This window comes from Motacilla alba, chromosome 8 (assembly GCF_015832195.1).
Source record: "Motacilla alba alba isolate MOTALB_02 chromosome 8, Motacilla_alba_V1.0_pri, whole genome shotgun sequence".
In the NCBI taxonomy this organism is placed as follows: Eukaryota; Metazoa; Chordata; class Aves; order Passeriformes; family Motacillidae; genus Motacilla; species Motacilla alba.
Window position 1 is genome coordinate 11561743 of NC_052023.1, and position 20836 is coordinate 11582578.

Here is a 20836-nt window from a genome sequence, read left to right on the forward strand (position 1 = left end):
ATGATGTAATTATGCCATAGCATGATAAGGAAACACTCTCCATTAGAACTGCAGTCAAGAAAGTTTTATAAATAGTAGTCACTAAAAATAACTTGGATAAGTTGTATCAGATATATTTCTTTGTTGGTTTTTCACTACTTTTCAATTAATGAGATACTTCACTTAAGTAACATGTTCAGCTACCAGCAGAAAAGAGAAAAAGGTCTATCAGAGCAGAAAAGAAAAAATGGTATATCAGAGTAGAAAAGAAAGGTGGGGGGAACATCAGGTTTAAAAAAAAACAAACCAGTTAATGCTTTAGCAAAAGGGTTTGGAAAAGGATTTCTCATAAAAATTAAAATATCATTTGAGCAATCTTGGATTAATTTATAGCACACTAACTGCAATATAGGGCTGCAAGTTCCAAATTTACATTAAAATGCATACCATTTCTGGATCAGAAGCATATAATTCAGCATGTTCTGTTAAAAAGGCTGCACATAATTGGTTTACTTACAGAATCTACAAATTCAAGCTGTCTGCATATCAGCCCGTGTAAGCACATTAATCCAAGGATGTTGGTTCTGATTTAATAAAGACATCTAACAGAGCAGCAACTGGTGTGACAGATCCAGCCACTAGTGCTTGAACAGGCACTAGACAAAAAAAAATGTTTATAAAATACTGGGGTATTCTGAAGTGATTTTTGAAAACACAGAACCTAATTATGGTTTGACTGAAGGCTATGGGTGTTGCGTAATTGGTTTAACCAAGAAGAATAGAAGGCCCAGAACACCATATCCCAGCTGATCCCTGAAAATACTGATTCATCTTAGTGCAGCTTCGTGTAGCTTCTGGAGGAAACAAGAAGAATGAGAATGGAATCTTCCCAATGGTATAAGATCCGTAAGAAGTTTTCTAGATGAATTTTCAGAAATGTTATCATTTTGATAGCAAAATGTTGTTCCTTCTATTGTACCTTCTTGCCCTCCAGAAAAGGTAGGAAATAACCTTTGAAGTGATCCTTGTGCCTCACCCAGTACCCTAAAGAGCTGCCTGCACCTTCAGGAATGGACAGTGCCCTGGAGCTCAAATGAATTCCCATTCCTTTGAGCATTTTTACATCCTGTGTTATTTTCTAAGGCACTAAGACCACTTCACTGCCACCTGCACTCTTGATCAGACACTTACCCAGCAAAGAGCTCCCTTTATGTTACCTGCACAACAAATAACCCAGCTTTTTGTGCCCCTTTGGCTCATCTCTGCTTAATCCTTCACTGCCAATGCTCTTCAGAGCCTTTGAGAAGCTTCCACCTGCAACCCTGCTTCAATAAAGGGATTCTTCCGACAGCAAACGCATAAAACATTGCTTCTAGAAGGAGGAACTGTATTATTAGATCCAAAAATATCCTTTCCAGATGCATTTCACACCTTCAGTCTGACAGATTTCCTAAATGGCTGTATTTGTTCTGAGGTGGTAATTTGCAACACAGAATTTGATTTTGTGCAACAAAACAACATTTTGAACAATAATGAAGATGTGCACAATAATAACGCATAATTTTATAGCAGGAGAGTTATTTCTGTTTTTATTTTCTGTTACCATTATCTAACTGAGCAAAATGCCTGGAAGCCTACAGTAAAAAAAAAAAAAAAAAAAAAAAAAAAAAAAAAAAAAAAAAAAAAAAGTAGGACAAGATTTTACACAAACATATTTCACATTCCTGAGGAAGATGCTATGGAAAGCATATGAAAGGAAATATTTTTCTCTTGCCAAACCAGGACATTGGATGAGATACTAATTTACCCATAAATGTTGAGTATATAAAAATATATATTCTAAAAGCCTATAAATGGAATTTATCCAAGACAATGATAATATACAGATGATTTTTTTGGTATCAAGAAACAAAAAATATTTACACCCACAAAATGCCAAAACCACAGCTCTGTGTTCCTAAATAAAAAGCCATCTTCTATTAGCCCTCCTTAGCAAAGACCTTATTTTAAGAAAATATCTATTTAATTTAATTCCATCTTCCTTTTGTCAACCTTCATTTAAGGTAATTTAAAAGCAATTATGTCTCATATCTTTTTATTAGGACATTGGAGCCTACTCATTTTACTCAATAAAAATGAAGGCAATGTGCTTTTCAATGAATTTACATTTGGATGGATAAAAATTTTAGCAGAAAAAAGTAGGGTTAAAACCACATCCAGATTTTATGGGAGGATGAGAAAAACTGCAGAACGCTGATTAAACTCTTCAGTGAAGACCAAATTCTTACTTGAACATATGGGAAGTGTCAATGCAGTGACTCCAGCTTCTCTAAGTAGACACCAGTGGATTGATAGAAACTGGAGCTGGAAAGGCTCTTAAGCCAAACTGCAGAGGCACTTCACCTGTGGTTTTCCAGTAGCTTTGCACTGAAACAGGTTTGCCCAGAGAGCTGTGTGTGGCCCAATCCCCCAAGTGTCCAAGGCCAGGTTGGATGGGGCCCTGAGCAGCCTGATCTTTCGAGTGGCATCCCTGCCCATGGCAGGGGGTCAGAACAAGATGATCTCTAAAGCCCCTTCCTACCCAAACCATTCTATGATTCTATGAGCCATCCATCAGTCAGTTGCTGTGAAGGGATGTTAGTTGCTGCCCTTCACGTGGTGGTTGCTGGGAATATGTGGATGACTTGGAAAACCAAACAGTCCAATTTGTCATTAGAAGATCATGTCATTAGAAGATTCTGCCTTCTGGGCAGAATTTAGCAGTTCATGGAATGAACAAGGACTGGAAGCTTCTCTGGGGGAAAAGAAAAAAAAAGCTGCATAAAAAGCTGGAGGCTGGGCTGAGGAAAACAAGGGCAGTTCAACTACAGAAACAGCAAAACAAGGAACATGGCTGCGGCTGAGAGGGAGAAGCTTGTGAAACTGATATTGATCCACAAATCAGATACAACAGGGAGAAGCTTCTTAAAAGACACCTGAGAAGACCTATCCAATTTCCTATGTCTGAAAAATAGGGATATACATACCAAAAGCACTTGTTCAGTGTTGTTTATAAGCTTGCAGTTATGAAACCTAATGGTGTTAGGGTGTGCCTCAGCACAACTATAAGGATATTCTGTTAGAAAAGATAATAAAGTTAAAAACTATTTGGAAAATCAGACTTGATATAGGACACTTCAGCAACTGATATACTCTACTCTGACTTCCAGTGTGCCACAGAGTTACCACAGAAGCTCCCCCCCTACTTAACATTTCCCAGAGTACATCTAGAATAATGCACCCGGTTTTGGGCTCCCCAGTAGAAGAGAGATGTTGACAAACTGGAGTGCATTTGATCCCTGTATGGGCCATTCACTTACAAGTTGGACCCAATATATTCTGTGATTCTGAGTTGAGTGAACAGCCACAAAGATGGTTAAGGGAGGGAGAGCACTTGTTCTTGAAGATGAGCAGAGGGAGCTGGGCTTGTTCAGCCTTGTAGCGGGCTTAGAGGTACATAATAGCAGCTCTCCAAGGCTGGACAGGAGACCATCACGATAATGGAGCTGGGCTCTTCACAATGGTGCGCAAGGAACAAAATGAGACATGGGAGGTGATAACTGAATAGGAGAAAATCTCCTTCATGTCGAGGCCAGACAAGAATCGGTTGCCCAGAAAGGCTGTGCAGTTGCTACCCTTGGAAGGTTTTGCAAGATGAGACCGAATAAAGCCCTGGGCAACCTGGTCTGACCTCAAGAGCTGCCCTTGCCTTGAGCAGAAGGCTGGACCAGAGATCATTTCAGATCTCTTCCTGTGACTCGCCGATCACAGATGCTCATGACTGATCGTAGTTCGTGGCTTTTTGCCAGCCCAAAGTGTATGAAACGTCTCGCTGCTTAAGGCGCCCGAACAGCGTGCCAAGGGCAGAGACCGCGTTACAGCGGGAGGCTTCCAGCACCCCTGCGCTACCCCGGCGCCCAGCCCTTCCCGCCGCCGCTCTCCGCGCAGCCGGAGCGGGTCCGCTCGCTGCCGGGGCAGCCTGCCCGCGGCTCGGCGCCAGGCACAGCCCCTCACCGCCTCCGCTCGGCGCCTCACCGCAGGCACCCCCCGAAACTTTCCCCGGCAGCCTGCGCACGCTCTCGCTCCCCGCCGGGGGAAAACGTGCTCTCTGTCGCTCCCTCCGAGCAGCGGGCACGGGGAGGCGGGCGGCTGCCTCCCTCCTGCCTCCCTCCGCCCGCCCGCCGAGGAAGCCTCGCCGAGGCTCCCGCATTGCACCGCCGCGCCGAGCCGAGCGCGGGGCTCGGGCTGCCCACCCGCCCCGCCGGCGCCCCCGGCCCCGGTGGCGGAATGAGCGCCGGCGAGGCGAAGGAGTATCTGGCCCGCAGGGAGATCCCGCAGCTTTTCGAGGTAGGCGAGGCGCAGGGGGGGAGGCGTTTTCCGCCCCGTCGGGGGATGCTCCGCGCTGGGACCCCGCGGCGGGCAGGGCTGAAGGTGGCTGGAAGGACGGAGCAGCCGGAGGCTCGCGTAGCCTGCGCGGGGAGCGGCGCCGCGGAGCGCCGGCCGCCAGCCCGGGCCGGGTGGGCGCTGGCGGCGCGGGGCCGGGGCAGCGCTGCCCGCCGCCCCCTGCGGAGCCCCCCCGGCCGCGCCCCTCCGCCCGCCGCCGCCGCCCGCCCTCCGCCGCCGGCGGGGAGCGAACTTGGGTGTCCGCAGGGCAGAGGAGCGCCGAGGAATGCGGGCGAGGGGCGTCTTTCATCGGTCGGGGGGAACAAAAGAGCCGCAAATGTTTAGTGAGGTGTTGTTTAGCTTCCCACAAGTTACCTGCTGCTAATGGCTGATAATTACTTCTCTGTGCAATGTGGTTTTTCCCTCCCGGATCCTGTCATCTGTATATAACGTACACACATATGTATTTTCCCTTGTCTGTGCTGAAGCTAGACGTTTTTCTATATATTTGAAAATTGCAGGACACGGCGAATGCTAATGTTTTAATTACACAGAATGTGAATGGTTTAACAACAGATGCAGACAAAACTGGTTTTCTGTTGAGACTCAAAGCTTGAGCTAGTGATTTTAAAAAATTGGTGCATATCTTCTGCAAAAATACACTGTTGCTGGGATCAGTTAAGTACTATAGTAAGGGCACACATGCATAGAAATTGTATCTTATTTTATAAGCTCAAATGTGTGTAAATACCAATTACTGTATAAACTGTAGATAACAACTGATCAAATTCTGAATTGGAGCAGTTTATGTTTACTATTAATACCAACTATGACCCTCAAGTTTATTCACACAAAAATTAGGAAAAGCAAAAAGAACAGAAATCATCCTTTGAAATACATGCATTGTTAAGGGAAGGTTGGATGCAGCAGCCTGGTGGAGAGGTGAGATGATGACTTATGTATCACTTTGTCAAGGAAATGTGTTAGAAGAGGGCCTGGCAGTCTTTCTTTCACACCCCCCACATTGCTCATGAGTACAATGAGTGAAGAATTAATACTGCAGAAAGGGGATTTCTAATGGCTTGAAATCTGTGATCAATTAGATCAGAAAGCACCTATGAATTTTGGGGTTGTGGGGTATTTTTCCCGATACTGGTCAAGGTGATATTTGAGTATTTCTCGTGATTTTTTAAAATCCTCTTTTCATTGCTTGTGTAAGTGTTGACAAGAATATAGATGAGATACTTGTGGGTGCAGTGGTCTTTAAGGAAAAGATACATTTTAGTGATGTCAAAGACTACAAAGGATATGTAAATTTTGGGGCTCTCTAGCTTGCACATTGCTCTGTGTATACTTGCCAGTGACAGTTCTAGGAAAAATGTAGAGGGATTTTTTGGTATTTTCGGGTTTTATTTTAGTGCAAACAGATACTGTAAAGACATAGCCATGAGCTTCCTTTCCTAGTAATTTTCATGACATTGGCAAACCAAAATAATTTGATTTTTTTGCAGGCCTCACTTTTATGCATTGAATTGCAATAGACATCTGAATATCAAGGGATGTGGTGTTTCTGTGCGCAAAGTAAAAGACAAAGTAAAGGTGCTTGTTTTTCCCTGGCATCTATCATTATGGTCTGTGTTTCTGATCTTACATTTCAGAGTCTGTTGAATGGATTAATGTGTTATAAACCCGATGACCCAATTGAATATTTGGAAAGCTGTTTGCAGAAAGTAAAAGAGCTTGGAGGGCCAGAAAAAGTGAAATGGGACACTTTTGTCAGCCCAGAAAAGAAGACCCTGCCTCCACTCAATGGAGGACAATCCCGGAGGTCTTTTTTCAGGAATGGTAATGTATTAAATTTAAAAATTATTCTATTTCTTCAACTGTGTGTGGTTTTACATCCACTACTGAATTATTTTATACTTTTATAGCAGACTATGCTTCATTCTGATTATCTGTAGGCAAAGGAGTCAAGGATTCTGTTTCCTTGCTTTTTGGCACTTGTTTTTCTCTGCCGTAATGGATGCTAGGCAGGAGAGGAAATTGTGATCACTTTCCAGTCAAATGATGGATATTTGCTGAGTAAATATTTAACACATCAGTGGAGGGATTTCTTGTGTCCTACCGAAAACATTTGCAAAGATGGGGCGGATATGACACAGTGAGCTTGGTTTGTGTTTTCAGTTGGTCCTTATGGATGACATACACACCAACTTCAGTGCAATTACATTACATGTTTTTCTAGTTTACGTTGGAGCTGTATGCTAGTTTACTAAATAAAATATAAATGATAAACTCTTAGAAAAAAGTGCATCTCATAAAATCTAAGCAGATGTCATACCAATACCTGTAATTATTTTATTTGTAATGTTAACAAAGAGTAATTAGCTCATCTTTCAGTTGCCATAGTTATTTTGCCTTGCCATCCAACATTTCATGAAGATAATCAGCAAGAATACTGTCTCTATCTCTGTGTACAACACGGATCACTAAAAGAGTCCTGCTTAACAGTAGAGGTAATCTGCACAATATAAAGCTTTTCTTCTCAGAGGCCCCGAACTCTGGGTACTATGGGCAGATATTCATAGAAAACCTGATGTGCTTGAAAACATACACCAGAGAAAACTGATCTCTGGGTGGTTGTGATTTAATAAATTGGTTAATTAGAGGCCAAAAATATTTAATATAGCAACAGCAATCACAATGTAAAATTATGAGATATTTATACTTTATGTATGATACTTATTTAAATCTGTGTACAGAACAGATTTTGAGTTTTCTGCCTATTTCCACTATTCCCAGTTTATCTTACTATTTTACAGTGATGCCTGATAACTCTAACTTCCCCTACCGACGCTACGACCGCCTGCCTCCGATCCAACAGTTTTCCATAGAAAGTGACACTGACCTTTCTGAAACTGCTGAGCTAATTGAGGAGTACGATGTGTTTGACCCTGCAAGACCTCGACCAAAAATTATCCTTGTCATAGGTATGAAGGCAGTCATTTTGACAAGATTTTATCACTACTGCTTTGCCTTTTGATTTGTACTGCAAATACAGTATTTAAATGAATTTAAATACATTTTTTTCCATCTGCTGTAGCAAGTGGTGTAGGCCAATTAAGAGTGTGAAATTGTTACTGCTGGACATGGCATTCCAACTGTAAGAATTTTAGGGGTCGCAGCAAGCACCTGCACTAGTGTTCTGTAAACTGGATGCCTCTTAGCAGCTGGAGAGCTCATGATTTGCTTATGAGCACATCTGCCAGTTTGATTTCATCTTGTCTAAACGTGGTTCATGCATTTCAAGGCAGCAGCACCATGTGAATCAAAGTGCTCTTCCAAAGCATGCTCGAGAATGAACTAAAACACTTAGATATACTCAAAGCTGATCACAAAAACGGGGTATTTTAAAATATTGTGTAAGCCAGCTCAAAAAGGTGATAGAGAACTGTTGTCCTCTATACTTAGACCCTTGTCAAATGATTGGTATGTCCAGTTGGAGTGAGAATACATGGTCACTAATTCATTGCACTGGTAAATTAATCCTTAGGTCCATTTGGCAAATGAATCCTGTTCCAACTTCACAGAGAGTGAGCACTCAGTTCACATTAGTTAATTGTGCTCTCTCCCAAAGTTCTCTCTTGTGAGCTTAGTGTTCTTTCTAAGCAGCTCATACTTTCCAGCCTCAGACAAGCATAGGTTATTAAAAAATAGCTGCAGGTTAAGAGTAAATCATTATTTTTTTCTGTTCATGAATTTAAGTTCTTTGCATCAGTTTCCTTATCAGCTAGGTAGTTGCCTTTAGAAATGTTACCACCAGGTCTAATTATCTGATTCTCTGGATGGCTTAAAGAGTTACAGCACAGGTGCCCAGCAATGGAGAATTACATTTTTAGTGTATAAAGTTTTATTCATAATAAAGAGAGATACTGCTTCCATAACAGAGAATATATGTAGTATAATAAAAGGGAACAGAAATGTCTTCTCTGTACTACAGAGTGGAAACTCTAGGAACAGCATGTCCTCTAGGCTCTGCATCCAGCAGCTCTCAGAAACAAGATATTGGAATAGATTGAAAACAGAAGACCGGGCATTTTTTTAAGTATCTGTGGTATGCCAAAGCAATTGCTCAAGGCATTTGAATTTTCTTAATCTTTTGTTTCAGGATTACAGATTTCAACATGAAAATCTCTCTATGTATTGCTGAAATGTAAAGATTGCAATTAGGTGGAGAAATAACACATACCTTTCTTTCATCTTAATTAATTAGCTACCCTTCCTTTTCATAAAGGAGAATAACTGGCTCCTTTTCAGTGACCACAGAAGGCTCTTAATGCATTGAAATCTATGTAGCTCAATTGCAGGAGAGTGATGAATGAAGGTTTGATTTAAGTGAGATAAAGAGAGATTGGCTTTCACCTCTGGAACTGAGTTCGGGTGTATTTGAAGTGAAATCCTTGAACACCAGCATGCAGTGAACAGACCATGGATTTTACAGAGCTTTTCTTTGCTCCCATTTATATAGGCAATGTTGTAAACATTCCACAAAGGCTATTTCAGGTTTATATTCCCACTGAGTTTCTCTGAATCTATTATAGCATGATCTGATAGAAACACAATACTCAATGTAGCTTAGCAGCTATTGTCCATTTTTGTACAGTATCAAGACAATTTCTCCTAAATTCAACTTTCTATTGAGAAAGCACATAAAAACACATGTTGGAAAGAGTAATTGAATAAAAGAGAAAAAAAAAAAAAACTGTACTGTTCATTTCAGGAGATATTGACACAAAAAATGTGTTGCATATTTTCATTTTGCATATAATGCCCACCAAAAAAAAAAAGTCAGTGATGTAATGTATTTCTGTCTAATTAGAGATAACTAATCATCCTGCCTTGCTCAGGTGGTGCTGGTCCCAGTCACTGTTAGGGACAGAAATGAAGTTAAAGACCTGTCTTCTGCTTCGCATATTTGGTGAACTTTTCTTTATTAATGCATTAGCCCAAGATCTTTTTAATGCTTCCATAAAGGTTTTTACAACTTCTTTGCTTTATGAAATCTATCATCCTTATAATGAACCAGGTAGCTCCAGGGCTGAAGAGAACTCACTTATAAAGGTGGGGGCAAACTTTGTTCTTTTTCAGGGTTTGCAGAAGAAACCTCTGGTGAAAGATAAAGCTATAAAGCTACATAGTGAGCTTATGACTGGATTTTTAGAAAAATCAGATGGAACCAGCCAGGAGGGCACTCATCTGAATCAATGGAAAAATGAAGTTTCTAAGGCATTATAACACTAGTAAATGAGATTGTGTTTAAAAATATTCTTCCTAATATACTTTTAAGAAACAAATTTGTACTGTTAATATAGCTTGAATTTAGAGATCTTAAAATATTAATTATCTGGTGTCATTAGGACCTCAGTTGAGTATGTTTTTAAGCTGCACTTTCAATATATTACTTAATATTGAAACAATACACCTTTCTTTTGAGATCAAAAGGCTAGATGAAATAAAGTGCTGTCAGCAGGCAGCTGCCTATTGATTTGTTAAATCTAGCCCACAGTCAGATTTTAAAGTAAGAAGTATTTTCAGAAATTTTATTAGTTGAATTAATTCTGAATTTACAACAATATATGCAAAATTGAAATAATGAACAAAATTAGGTTAAAACAATTGCTCTAAAAACACTTTTTGGGCACTCAAATCTTTACTTCAACTCTGTTAGGAAACATAATTTTAGATGCAACAAGCATTCCCTAGTCTAGACATCTAGAAATATATAAAATAATCATACTTTCCTTGAGTAACCTATCTCAGAATAAGTAGAAAGAACAAAAAACAAAAGGGATTTTTCTTTCTTGTGAACAGTTTTCAGCGTGATTTGTCAAAGAGTCAGAAATGGATACATAGTATGATAAATTATGATCTGCTGTGGAAAGTAATTTTGTCCTATCACTTTTCCCCTATTTTGTTACCTGAATGTTTCCCCTCAGATTGTAAACAGGTAATACCATCTCGATATTATGTGTTTGGATTGATTTGGATTATGTGTTTGGGGTGTGTTTGGATTGATAAAAACAAAATGTGTTGGAAGTTTATGAATATTAACCAAACACTTTGTTAGCTATTTTCTGATTGCAATTCAGATTGAAAGAACAGAAGTGCTGAGCTACACTTTTTGTTTTGTTTTGTTTTGTTTTTCGGTTTCTCTTTACTGGCAAAGCAAAGCTCTCCTAACAGAAGTGTGAAGTCTATCTACTTGTTTCAAACACATTTTTTTCAGCTATTTGATACTATTACAGACTGATGTTTTATCAGATATCAGTTCTGGTTTTCTGCCACCTTTTGTATCTGTGTTGGAACACGAGCACTATTTTCCTTGTTTCCAGGTTTTAAATTTTCTGCGCATTGCCTGTGTTTTGCATTTTTATTGTTGCTGGGTGCAACATAGTCTGTTTCAAACTTGTAAGGTTCAGTGAAATGCATTTGTCATGGGGAAGGCTGAGCATGAAAGGGAGCAGGGGGAACTGGAGCAGAAGTGCTTTATAGCCACTTCAGTGGAGAAGATGATTCCTACTGTATCAGATGCTTGTGTACCTACAGAAGGGGAACATTGTTTATTCTAACAAAGAGGATTGATAGCTCAGCTGTCTATGAAAGAGAGAGTCCAAGCTGAAAAACTAAGCCCATCTAGATCACCTGGAATTATTGAAATGGAAGAATAGATGTAGAACCTAACTAGCTGTAGTCTGCTGAAAGAAGACAGAAACTTAGGTCTTTTTACAACAGAAACACCGAGTGAACTGAATGACAGAAAAGATTTTTCAGTTGTGATCGTACTGTATAATATACAGATTTTCTTTCATTTTTTACATGTTTGTTTTATGAACATCTGTAGCTGTGTTGTCTATTTGGATGTTACAGCTAAATGCTTGTAGAAACATTATTTAAACTAATTGGATAACAATAAAACTCCTTTTTTCCCCCAGGGGCATAACTAAACTGTGGGCAGAGTATGGGAACATGATAATAATAGGCACAAATCTCTGTGCACTCTCTTGAAATGGCTCCTGGTCTTTGTTCCAAAGGGCAGGTGCAGCATCAGCATCACAGCATCGGGGCATAGAGCGTGCCAAGTGACTGCTGGTGACACTGAAAACTGTGTGACAGTGATACTGGGGTGAAGCTTGGAGCCTGGTTACAGGGAGTGCCCTAAGCATACATGTACAAATGCTGTAAAGCTTATCCTGCAGCCAGAACTGTATTGGTTATAAAAATGCTTAAAGGCTATTTATGGGACCAATACAGATAATATAAAAACAGTTACATGATTATTAACAATGAGCTCAGTGTATTCAGATTTACTTTGCATCGCTGTATTTGTTGCATCATTGCATCGCTGTATTTGTTAAATTCATTAAAAATGTATATTTTTAATAAATCTTGATTCTTTTTCTGTTGAAATAAAATTCAGTGTTCTCACAAAGAATCCCCCAAACTATGGCTACTTAGGATTGGTAATTATTATCAAAGCATTTGGTTTGGGTTTGCTTTGTTATACTCTTCAGTATGATACATTTTTCTACACATAAACATTTATTTTTATGAAAACAATTTCTTAGTTTTAAATATTGGATTCCAGATTCTCTGCTCATCACATCATAACATGTCCTTTTAGTTCAGACATGTTCTGATTGTTTTACATGCATTCTTGCTGCTGCTGTCCAGCTCACCTTCCCTGCAGCTTTCCCTGCTATGTAATGTAGCTGTTTTCAGTGATTTTGATACCTTTTCAGCCTGGGCTGTATATATTGAAGGGTCTCTTTATTCTTCAAGTTGTCTAGCAAGCTGTACCTAATTTCTTCTCTGTCAGATGCTTCAAGCATCAGTACCAAAAGCTGGTATTTCATGGTTCAATGAAAGTCCTTACACCAAATCACTATGGAAACATCTCAGATGATTATTTAATTTTTTTTAAAGTTTTTTTTTTATTTTAAAATAAGGAAACCTCAGAAGCTCTTGCAAGCGTATTTAGGAGCAGATTTTATTAGTTCCATTTCATGACTAGTTCATTGATTTAATTGGCTTATTTAACCAAGTATGATTCTTTCTGTCATGAACACACTTCAGACTATCCGGCTCTATCTCTAAATTCATAGAGTGTAAGAAGGGAATAGTTCATTTGTCTGCTCCTCTACTGTGGATCAAGAAAAATTCCATTCCAGGAATGGCTTTAGAATGAGGTCAACCTCAAAGAGGACTTATTTTTATTTTGCAAGTGGATTTGTATACTGTTTTTAAATTTCATTTTACAAACTGGTGTGTTTGTGATCCAGTAGATGGGACACATGGTTGGTCACAGGTCATGCCACTGTGAGATTTACTCTAATAATGTTTGGAAAATTGGTAAATTTTCACCTGTGATTGGGTACTTCTGATGAAAGGTTAATTTAATGTTTTGTTTATGATTCACACTAGGTGGCCCAGGAAGTGGTAAAGGGACCCAGAGTCTGAAAATAGCAGAACGTTATGGATTTAACTACATATCAGTTGGTGAATTGTTAAGGAAGAAAATCCACAGCACAAGCAGCAATAGAAAATGGAGCCTAATTGCCAAAATAATTACTACTGGAGAACTGGCTCCTCAGGTATAGTGTTTCCTATGTTCATATTTACTTTCAAGGGTTTATACATCTTGTAGTAATGTGCACCATCAAGAGAACTTCCTTTACGATATTAAATAACTAACTTGTTTTCTCTGTGAAAGGAAACAACCATAACTGAGATAAAGCAGAGATTAATGCAGATCCCTGATGAAGAGGGGATAGTGATTGATGGATTTCCCAGAGATGTTGCCCAGGCAATCTCCTTTGAGGACCAAGTAAGAGATTGTTTTTATTCTTAAAATAACTTACACATCTCTACACCAATTAAGCTTGTTGAAATAATTGGTCAGATTCCAAGAAAGAGCGTTGCTCTTGAAATCTTTGCAAGTACATAATTACAGGTTGACAAAAGATTTATATTATGTCCTGTTGTCTGAAGACCAACTATTTTGTATAAAGACAATGTGATAATATAACCAAGAATCCAAGTTTTTTGTCTCATAATGAAAGTCCTCTCAAGATGAAGAAGAAAAACACATGAAATCTAACAGTGAATATTTTCTGTATCTTAATGATTGAGAAAGTGGAAAAATATTATATTTCCATATCTATTTGTTCAACACAATCTCCATTTAGAGAAACATACTTGAAGCAATGCATGTCTTCACAGTGCTTTTAGTGTCAAGTTTATTACAGGGCATTGAAAAGATGAATTACAAAAAGGCTAAAACTACCCATGCTTTGCAAGTTTTTGTAAACCAGAAAGCATGCTTTTTTAAAAGAAAATAAGGTCATTGTGGTTATTCTAAACTACAATTCCAAGGTTTAGTCAGCTAAAACTGTATTCCTGAGTACTATTGACATGTTGTTTTCACGTGTGTATTTTAAACTAATCTAAAAATACTTTAATTCAGTGGAAAAACAAACAGCTGATGTCATTTTCTCAAGTGCTGCTAACATAACAGTTATGGTCACAAGAAGAGGTTGCGGTTTCAAAGCAGAATATTTCAAAGGCTGAATATTTCAAAGTCTTTCACAATTGCTGGTCTACTGCTGTTTCTGTACTTAGAATTCTTAGTGGCATTACCGAGGCAGAAGTAACAAAACAAAGCAGCTAATGAGGCATTTCATTTATGTGCTTTATAAGGTATTATTCTGGGCAAAATTTAGAAAACTGAATTGAGGAAATTAAAGGAAACAGACAAAATAGTTATTACAGGAAATAGCAGTGACTGCCAGCTCTATCTCCTTATAATTAACAAAAGGGAAGATTGACTATTTTAGAAGTTAAACAGCAGAAATGTAGACTTAATGATCATTTCCTTGTGTTATTTTTTTGTCCAGTGTGATAGTATTAAGAGCATTTCTTGGTGGCATAATTTTATGCTGATGTTGTTTTTGATGAAAGAATGGGGGATATGAAACTGGAGGAAGTGACAGAAATTAAGTTATCCTAGGCTCAAATTAAGGAAAGGAAAACCAGTTAAATAACACTTGATTATAGTCACAGAGAGTTCCTTCATTCTCAGTCAAGTGGGATTTGTAAATCAGACTCCTCAGCCTAATTCTACCTGAAAGATAAACCACTAAGGCTTTCAAAAATTCCAGGAGCACTTCATATAGGGACACCTTTCAATCTTACCTGTTTTAAAAAAATACAGGAAAAAAAGAATTCCAGGCCTTTTATAGGAGCACAGGCTTTCTGTTCAGACTCCCCCATTTTCATCTTTCTTTGCAGTTGACCGGTAATATGAACATATCTGAGTCCATGGAAACAAATGTACAAAAGCTGTACATATTTCAACATTCAATCCTATATCAACATCTCCAGTGAGATATATTCAGTGCTTTATCTTGGATTTATATTTTAAAGAAATAAAAGATACTTGTTTCTTTAAAATTCTCTGTTTAGTAAGCCCTGATGCTACACACCTTGGTTGGAAGGTTTTGTGTTAAGGAAAAGGGACTATCAGCAGTCATGGTACTGATCATCCTTCACAGGCTCACAGTCACCCATGGCATGTCAGGTAATGTACATGAAGCATGCAAACATTTTCCAGGCACTCAGGGGTTCCTCAGTAGGAAGTGCAATAGAGTTGTGGAGAATTCAGTAATAAACTGTTGTGATAATTTGTCTAGGTCTGCAATTAGAGATAGTGGGGGGTTTTCCACGGCTGAGATATGTTACAGCATTCTTTCTAGCACTCTGTAGAAGAAGAGAATTGTTCTCATTAGCCAAAAGTGACAAAGTGAAAAATAATTAGTTGAAATTTCAGCAAAGAAAGTTTTGATTAACTAGTAAGACAATTTTAATTAGGTCTACTAAGCAATGGAACATTCTTTGAAGAAAATGGTGAAATCCCACAAAATACAAATTGTTCACGTGCCATATCCTTCCTTACAAAGACATTCCCTGCAGACCACTGAGATCTGTTGATAAGAAGTTTTGAAAAAGAATTAATTCCCATTGTTATCACTAGCTTTGTGATGAGCAAATACTTTTGCCTACAGATGGTCCCTTTGAGACCATTGCATGCTTATGTACCTGAAAATGGCAGAAAAAAATTATGTGATACATATGAAATCTTTACCATTGTTTACACAAACTCCAAGTATATAGGTAGTAATACCAAAAATGAATTGTGGGGGGTAGCAGAAAAGGAAAAGGACAACTGAGGTGCCTGGCTTCTCTTGAAAGCACATGTAACATCTAACTGTGCTGTGTTTGCAGTCATCTTTAATGTAATAAATAATTTATGCTAAGTTATTTCCTTCAGTCTTATGGCTCACAGAGCTGTTACTAAAACTTGACACTGGGCTTTTGTAATCTCTTCATCTTGTGGAAAAATCAAATGGATACATGTATGTCTGAGCTGTAGTTACAGTACCTGTCCTGCAGAATTGCATCATGATAACAACTGCTTGTTAAACTTCGCTTGCAATTGCTCTTGGTACTACCAGCACATTTTTATCTCCTCAACTAATCCAGAAGCTGAACTTTTCTCTGGGAAAAAAAAGTTATTTTTAGTAAACTAGTCAAAGCAAACCAACTTATGCTAACATTCCCATACATAGGTATAGCAAAAAGATGATGATTTCTTCCTTATTATGTTGCCAGACTCTCATGTGGACAGTAAGTTCTCAACATGTTGCTAGGCAGAATTGTATTAAAACACGTTGTATCTCAGTGACTAAAGTGCCTAAAATAAAGCAATGTATCATTTGCAGCACACACAGTATTTCTCTTTCTGTTCAGATCTAGAAACGAAAAGTAACAAACACTGCTTCCATGCAATAATGTCAATCTGGAATAAGTGCATTAGAAAGCACTTTACCCATCACAGGAATTTTATATGTGAATTTAAGCTTTTCTCCCCTTCTTTTCAATTGAGTTTTGTTATTCACGCTGTTCCTGTCATCCATGTTTTCGGAGCAGCGAAGAAGTTTTTAAGATGGCATCAGTGATGTTTTCAGAGTTTCAGCAGTGCTCACCAACCAGCAGCACATTGGCCATTCCGGTCACTTACCCCAGCTTCATTTCTTAATGCTCAGCTACTCACTGCAGCCTTCCTGCAGCCTGGAAGAACTCAGCCATGAGCACTGAAGTATTCTTTGAGTTTATCTCAGTTTTCTTTGAACTTTTTTACCAAGTTGAAGTAAGTCCTGTATTTTTCTCTTTGAAAACCAAGTTTAATAAGTGAATTCCTCTTATTGGAAGTCTGGGATTGTTGCCAAGTCCTGACCCTCTCATTTCTTATTGCCAGAGAGCAAAATTGATATTGCCAATACTTTTGATAGGGGTACTTTTAATAAAGCTATGAAGTTCCAAGCAGTCACAGTTGTAGGGGAAAAAATGAAAACATGAATTTTAATGTCTTAAAACCAAGCAGGATTTCCATTTTATATATTCCTTTTAAATATATGATAATTTCTATATTTTTCTCAGTTTGAACTCCTTCTGCATAGCAGTGCAGATTTAATACTGATGTATTTAGATTTTCAGTTTGAGCCTAAGCATAAAGCTGTCCTAAACCACAAATTTCATAGGTATCCATGATCTCTGCTGAGTGCAAATAGCAGAAAGGTGTTTAGATGTCAAGGACACACTTGAAAATGCCAAGGAGAAAATGGTTTATTTACCATTAACCTGTCATCTTGAAATTCAGCAAGTCACCTGCAGTCCCAACATGCTGAAGCATGTTGAATATCTTCCAGTCCTGCAATGCTGCAATAAAATGCCTCTGGCTGGTGTATTGAATTCCAATGGCTTGTGAAGAAATTGCTGTTTGACTTTCTGTGTAATCTCTCACAGGGTTTTTATTCTTCCCGGGAGAAACAATTAACTGTATTTTACAGTTAATTTCAATTATTGCTTTGGTTTGTTTTTTTCCACTACTTCCAGTCATTCATGTGTAACTTCCTTCTTTGTGGGTATCAGTAGAGTAAGTACAGATGTAGTTTGCTCAAAATATATTCACTGTAATTTTTGTTATAGTGAAATACATGTAGAACAGGTATTAGAATCAATGGATATTCATTAATGAATGTAATTCAATTGCTTGATAAAAGAGGAAAACTGTTTTTGTAGAAATCGAAAAAAAAATTTGTCTTATATGGCTGGGGTGACAACTATATTTGAGTAAAATCTTAATTTAAATAATAAACAGAAGCAATAAATTGTATCCAATTCTTTGTTTAAAATGCTCTTAGGAATATTCATAAATGCATATACCTCCAATGAATAACTACTCATCTTGGCTGTAATCTGAGTTAATTTTTAACTCTCAGGTATATTCCTTAGGAAAATTACTACGAGAATAATTGTGATAAAGTAGAACTAACTGTGTAGGGGGCACAATATAGGATGGTGAGAAATGCCTGGGCACTTTCAGAGGCTGAGGAGAGTAGTCCTGTTCCTCTAAGGCTGACACTTAGACCTCCAGGCAGAAGCGATGCCTGCGGTGCCCTCCAGGTTTGACACAGGTGTGTGTGGCAGCTGCCTGAGGGTCTGACTGACAAGCTCCAGCTCTGCAAAGAGCTTCTCACAGAAAACTTGGTGTTCCTGGCCAAGAGTATGGCCTCCAGAGCAACCAGGGAGGTGGATGCAACCTTGTTGAGAAGCTTCTTAAGGGGAAAGGACCTGTTTTTTGCAATAGGTTTTTGTTCTGGTAAAGATATTTTTTCTGTATCATGGCAAATGTGTCTTCTTTGTTCCTTTCCCCCTAAACTTCTATCTCCCTTCTCCCTGATCTCTACTTCACTGATCCAGGTACAGTCCCCTACTGAATATGTACCCAGAGATCTGTGTGAAGAGTGGGAGGACTGCTGCATGAGCAGTCTGCTTTGCGGCAGTTCCTTTGTTCACTGTCTTTCCCCTGTGAATCTGACGTTGCTCTCTTTAAGCCAAGCCTGACCAGGAGGCCTGTGGAATGGTCTTACCATTCTCCTCTTCTCCCCTGGAAGCTGGAGCACTCTCCAGAGAAAGACAAGCAGTGGCTCAATTTTCTGCTGGGTAAGCAACCCTAGGCCTCAGGTTTCCAGATTTTCTGGGCAAGGGCTCTTCTCTGCTAGTCAGTGTGGACAAAGGAGAGCTCATCTGTTGCTGGTCCACAGGACGGGACCTATGCTCTGAATTCAGAGTGGATGGAGGTGCCTGCTGAGCAGTTCTGAAGCAGAGATCTGCCTCAGAGTCCTTTCTTTGTATCACTAGCATTTGTGTTAACAGATAGGGAATTTTATTAGTTAGCTTCCTGACACAGGTGAAATGCTGAATCACTTGTTCCCAAAGACACCAGTCTGCCTAATTACATACTCTAGGCAATTTGCTGGAAATTTATTTTCTGGGCAGTATGAATACGGTTCAAAAGAAGCTACCAGAAACAGATTCTCTCAGCATGGATTCATTATTTGACAACATGATTCATGATTTTGCATTTCTAAACCAAGAAAAAACTATGCACACAGCCTAATAACCCAGTAAAGATGGAACTATAAAAAGCAAATAAGTCATTACAAGGGAGAGCACACATACAAGGGACATAAACCAGCCTGCTAGTAACCTTTACCAACAAGAATAAAATGCACTGTTAAATTAATGGCAATTGTTCATGAGCTGTCAGTTTTCTCAGGAGTATCTGGTAGAACATACCAGGAATTAAGAAACAGAGCATTTTCATCTTTTGCCTAACGAGGAATGATGAGAGAGAGTGTAATCTTCTAATTCCTAGCAAACAACCACACTATTCTCACTAACAAGAGGAGATGTAGAAAATATCCCCACAGAAAAGAGAGCATCTTTCCACTTATACTGCTTAATGTCAATAACACCATCAACTTGCATGGAATTACTCTCAATTTACTCCTGGTTCCAGTTTAGGAAGGAGATTCAGACCCAAAGAGAGTAGGATTTACTTACTAGTAAATATGATTCTAAAAAATGAGAGGATGTACCCACCAGTTTTGTTCTGAGTTGATGCCATATGCTCTTCATCTCATTTAAAATGAATAACCAGAAACCTGTCTGTTCCCATAGGCAAAGATTCTCCCTTCAGCTGAGTTCCAGTTAGTAAGTAGTCAAATTCCCTTCCCTGAGCCCCACAGTGCTACCTCACATGCATTGCTGGACATGAATGAAACCCTCTGCCTTGAGCACAGGATGTGTGTACTGGGGGAAATTAGCATGAAGGAACCCAGCTCTTCTGTCTGTGTTGGGTCTGTACAACTTTTCTACAAGCTGAGTCTCAGAAGAAAACTTATTCCCTAGCCACAACACTTGAAACCAGTTGTGAGTTTGAAAAATGGGTTTATTTTCAAGTGAGTCATAAAAACACTTCTCTTTTGTTAGAAAAAAAGGCAATTTATACTCATATTTACATAGGAGAATAGATATGTTTCTAGAGAAGTAATCCCAGCTGTCCATATATTCACTCTATTCTGTTACATTGCAGCTAGAAGTATTTATAAGCATGTCTTGCAGGCAGATACAGTTGAGGTAAGTGGAAGCAAAGTGGTTCATGAAAAAAGGAGTGAAATATCCATAGCATTTCAAGGGTGTATCCTGAAGGTCATAAATGCATGTAGGAGAAATAATAATATTAAGTGGTATTAGGTCTGTATGCCTGTGCATACAAGACAAATGTTATCCTTTTGTGCACCTTGTGTTTCTTACTTATGGTTTTCAACTACTTCCTGATGATGAAGATGCATATTCTGCCAGTAAACGTTGAATTCATAGAGACATCTTGTACTCATATTCTGTTTTGACTTCCTACCTCAAATATGCTTGAATTACTTTTTTTTACACTTCAAAAAACCTTTCTGATAATACTTAATTTGAAACTAGGTTTCTTGAACTGTGAATTTTAAAGCATTGTTTTCATTGACATTTTATTTCTGTGAGTGAAGTGTATTTCAGATTAAAAAACCCACAGTGTACGAAAAAAGGTAATCTTAGTACCTGTGATAGTCTTTTGTATTATTGCTGTTGTAAGAAAATTGAGAACAACAGTACTCAAATTCTGTAGGCAACTTTCAGTTTTCAAAAGCAAAAGGAGAAAATTAAACCTTATTAATGAATTGTCCAAGTCATACCTTGTTATAATCCTCATTGTACAATTAGGAAAAAAAAAAAAAAAGGAAAGAAATTAAGCCTGCGGTGCCCAGGGTGTGTTTTCCTGTTTCCTTGAACAGTAAGTGACTTCTGCAGCCAGTGCAGTTTGTGGGAACTAAAAGCAGATGAGAACTTGCACACCTGATGGAACCATGGTGGCACTCAGATCCTTTCCTTCCTGTGGGGCTGCACTTACCCAGCCACAGTTTCTTTAGAG

The 20836-nt window shown here is 38.8% G+C and overlaps 1 protein-coding gene across 1 annotated transcript in view; it reads left to right on the forward strand.

The window, feature by feature from the left end:
* The first annotated feature begins 4111 nt into the window (after positions 1–4111).
* The window catches only part of AK5 (adenylate kinase 5), an 82507-nt gene continuing 65782 nt past the window's right edge, over positions 4112–20836 (forward strand). Inside the window, exons 1-5 of the mRNA XM_038145047.1 lie at positions 4112–4365; positions 6060–6246; positions 7224–7391; positions 12883–13052; positions 13172–13285. Coding sequence (XP_038000975.1) covers positions 4306–4365; positions 6060–6246; positions 7224–7391; positions 12883–13052; positions 13172–13285 — 699 coding nt within the window. The 5' untranslated portion in view covers positions 4112–4305. The remainder of the gene's footprint in view (positions 4366–6059; positions 6247–7223; positions 7392–12882; positions 13053–13171; positions 13286–20836) is intronic.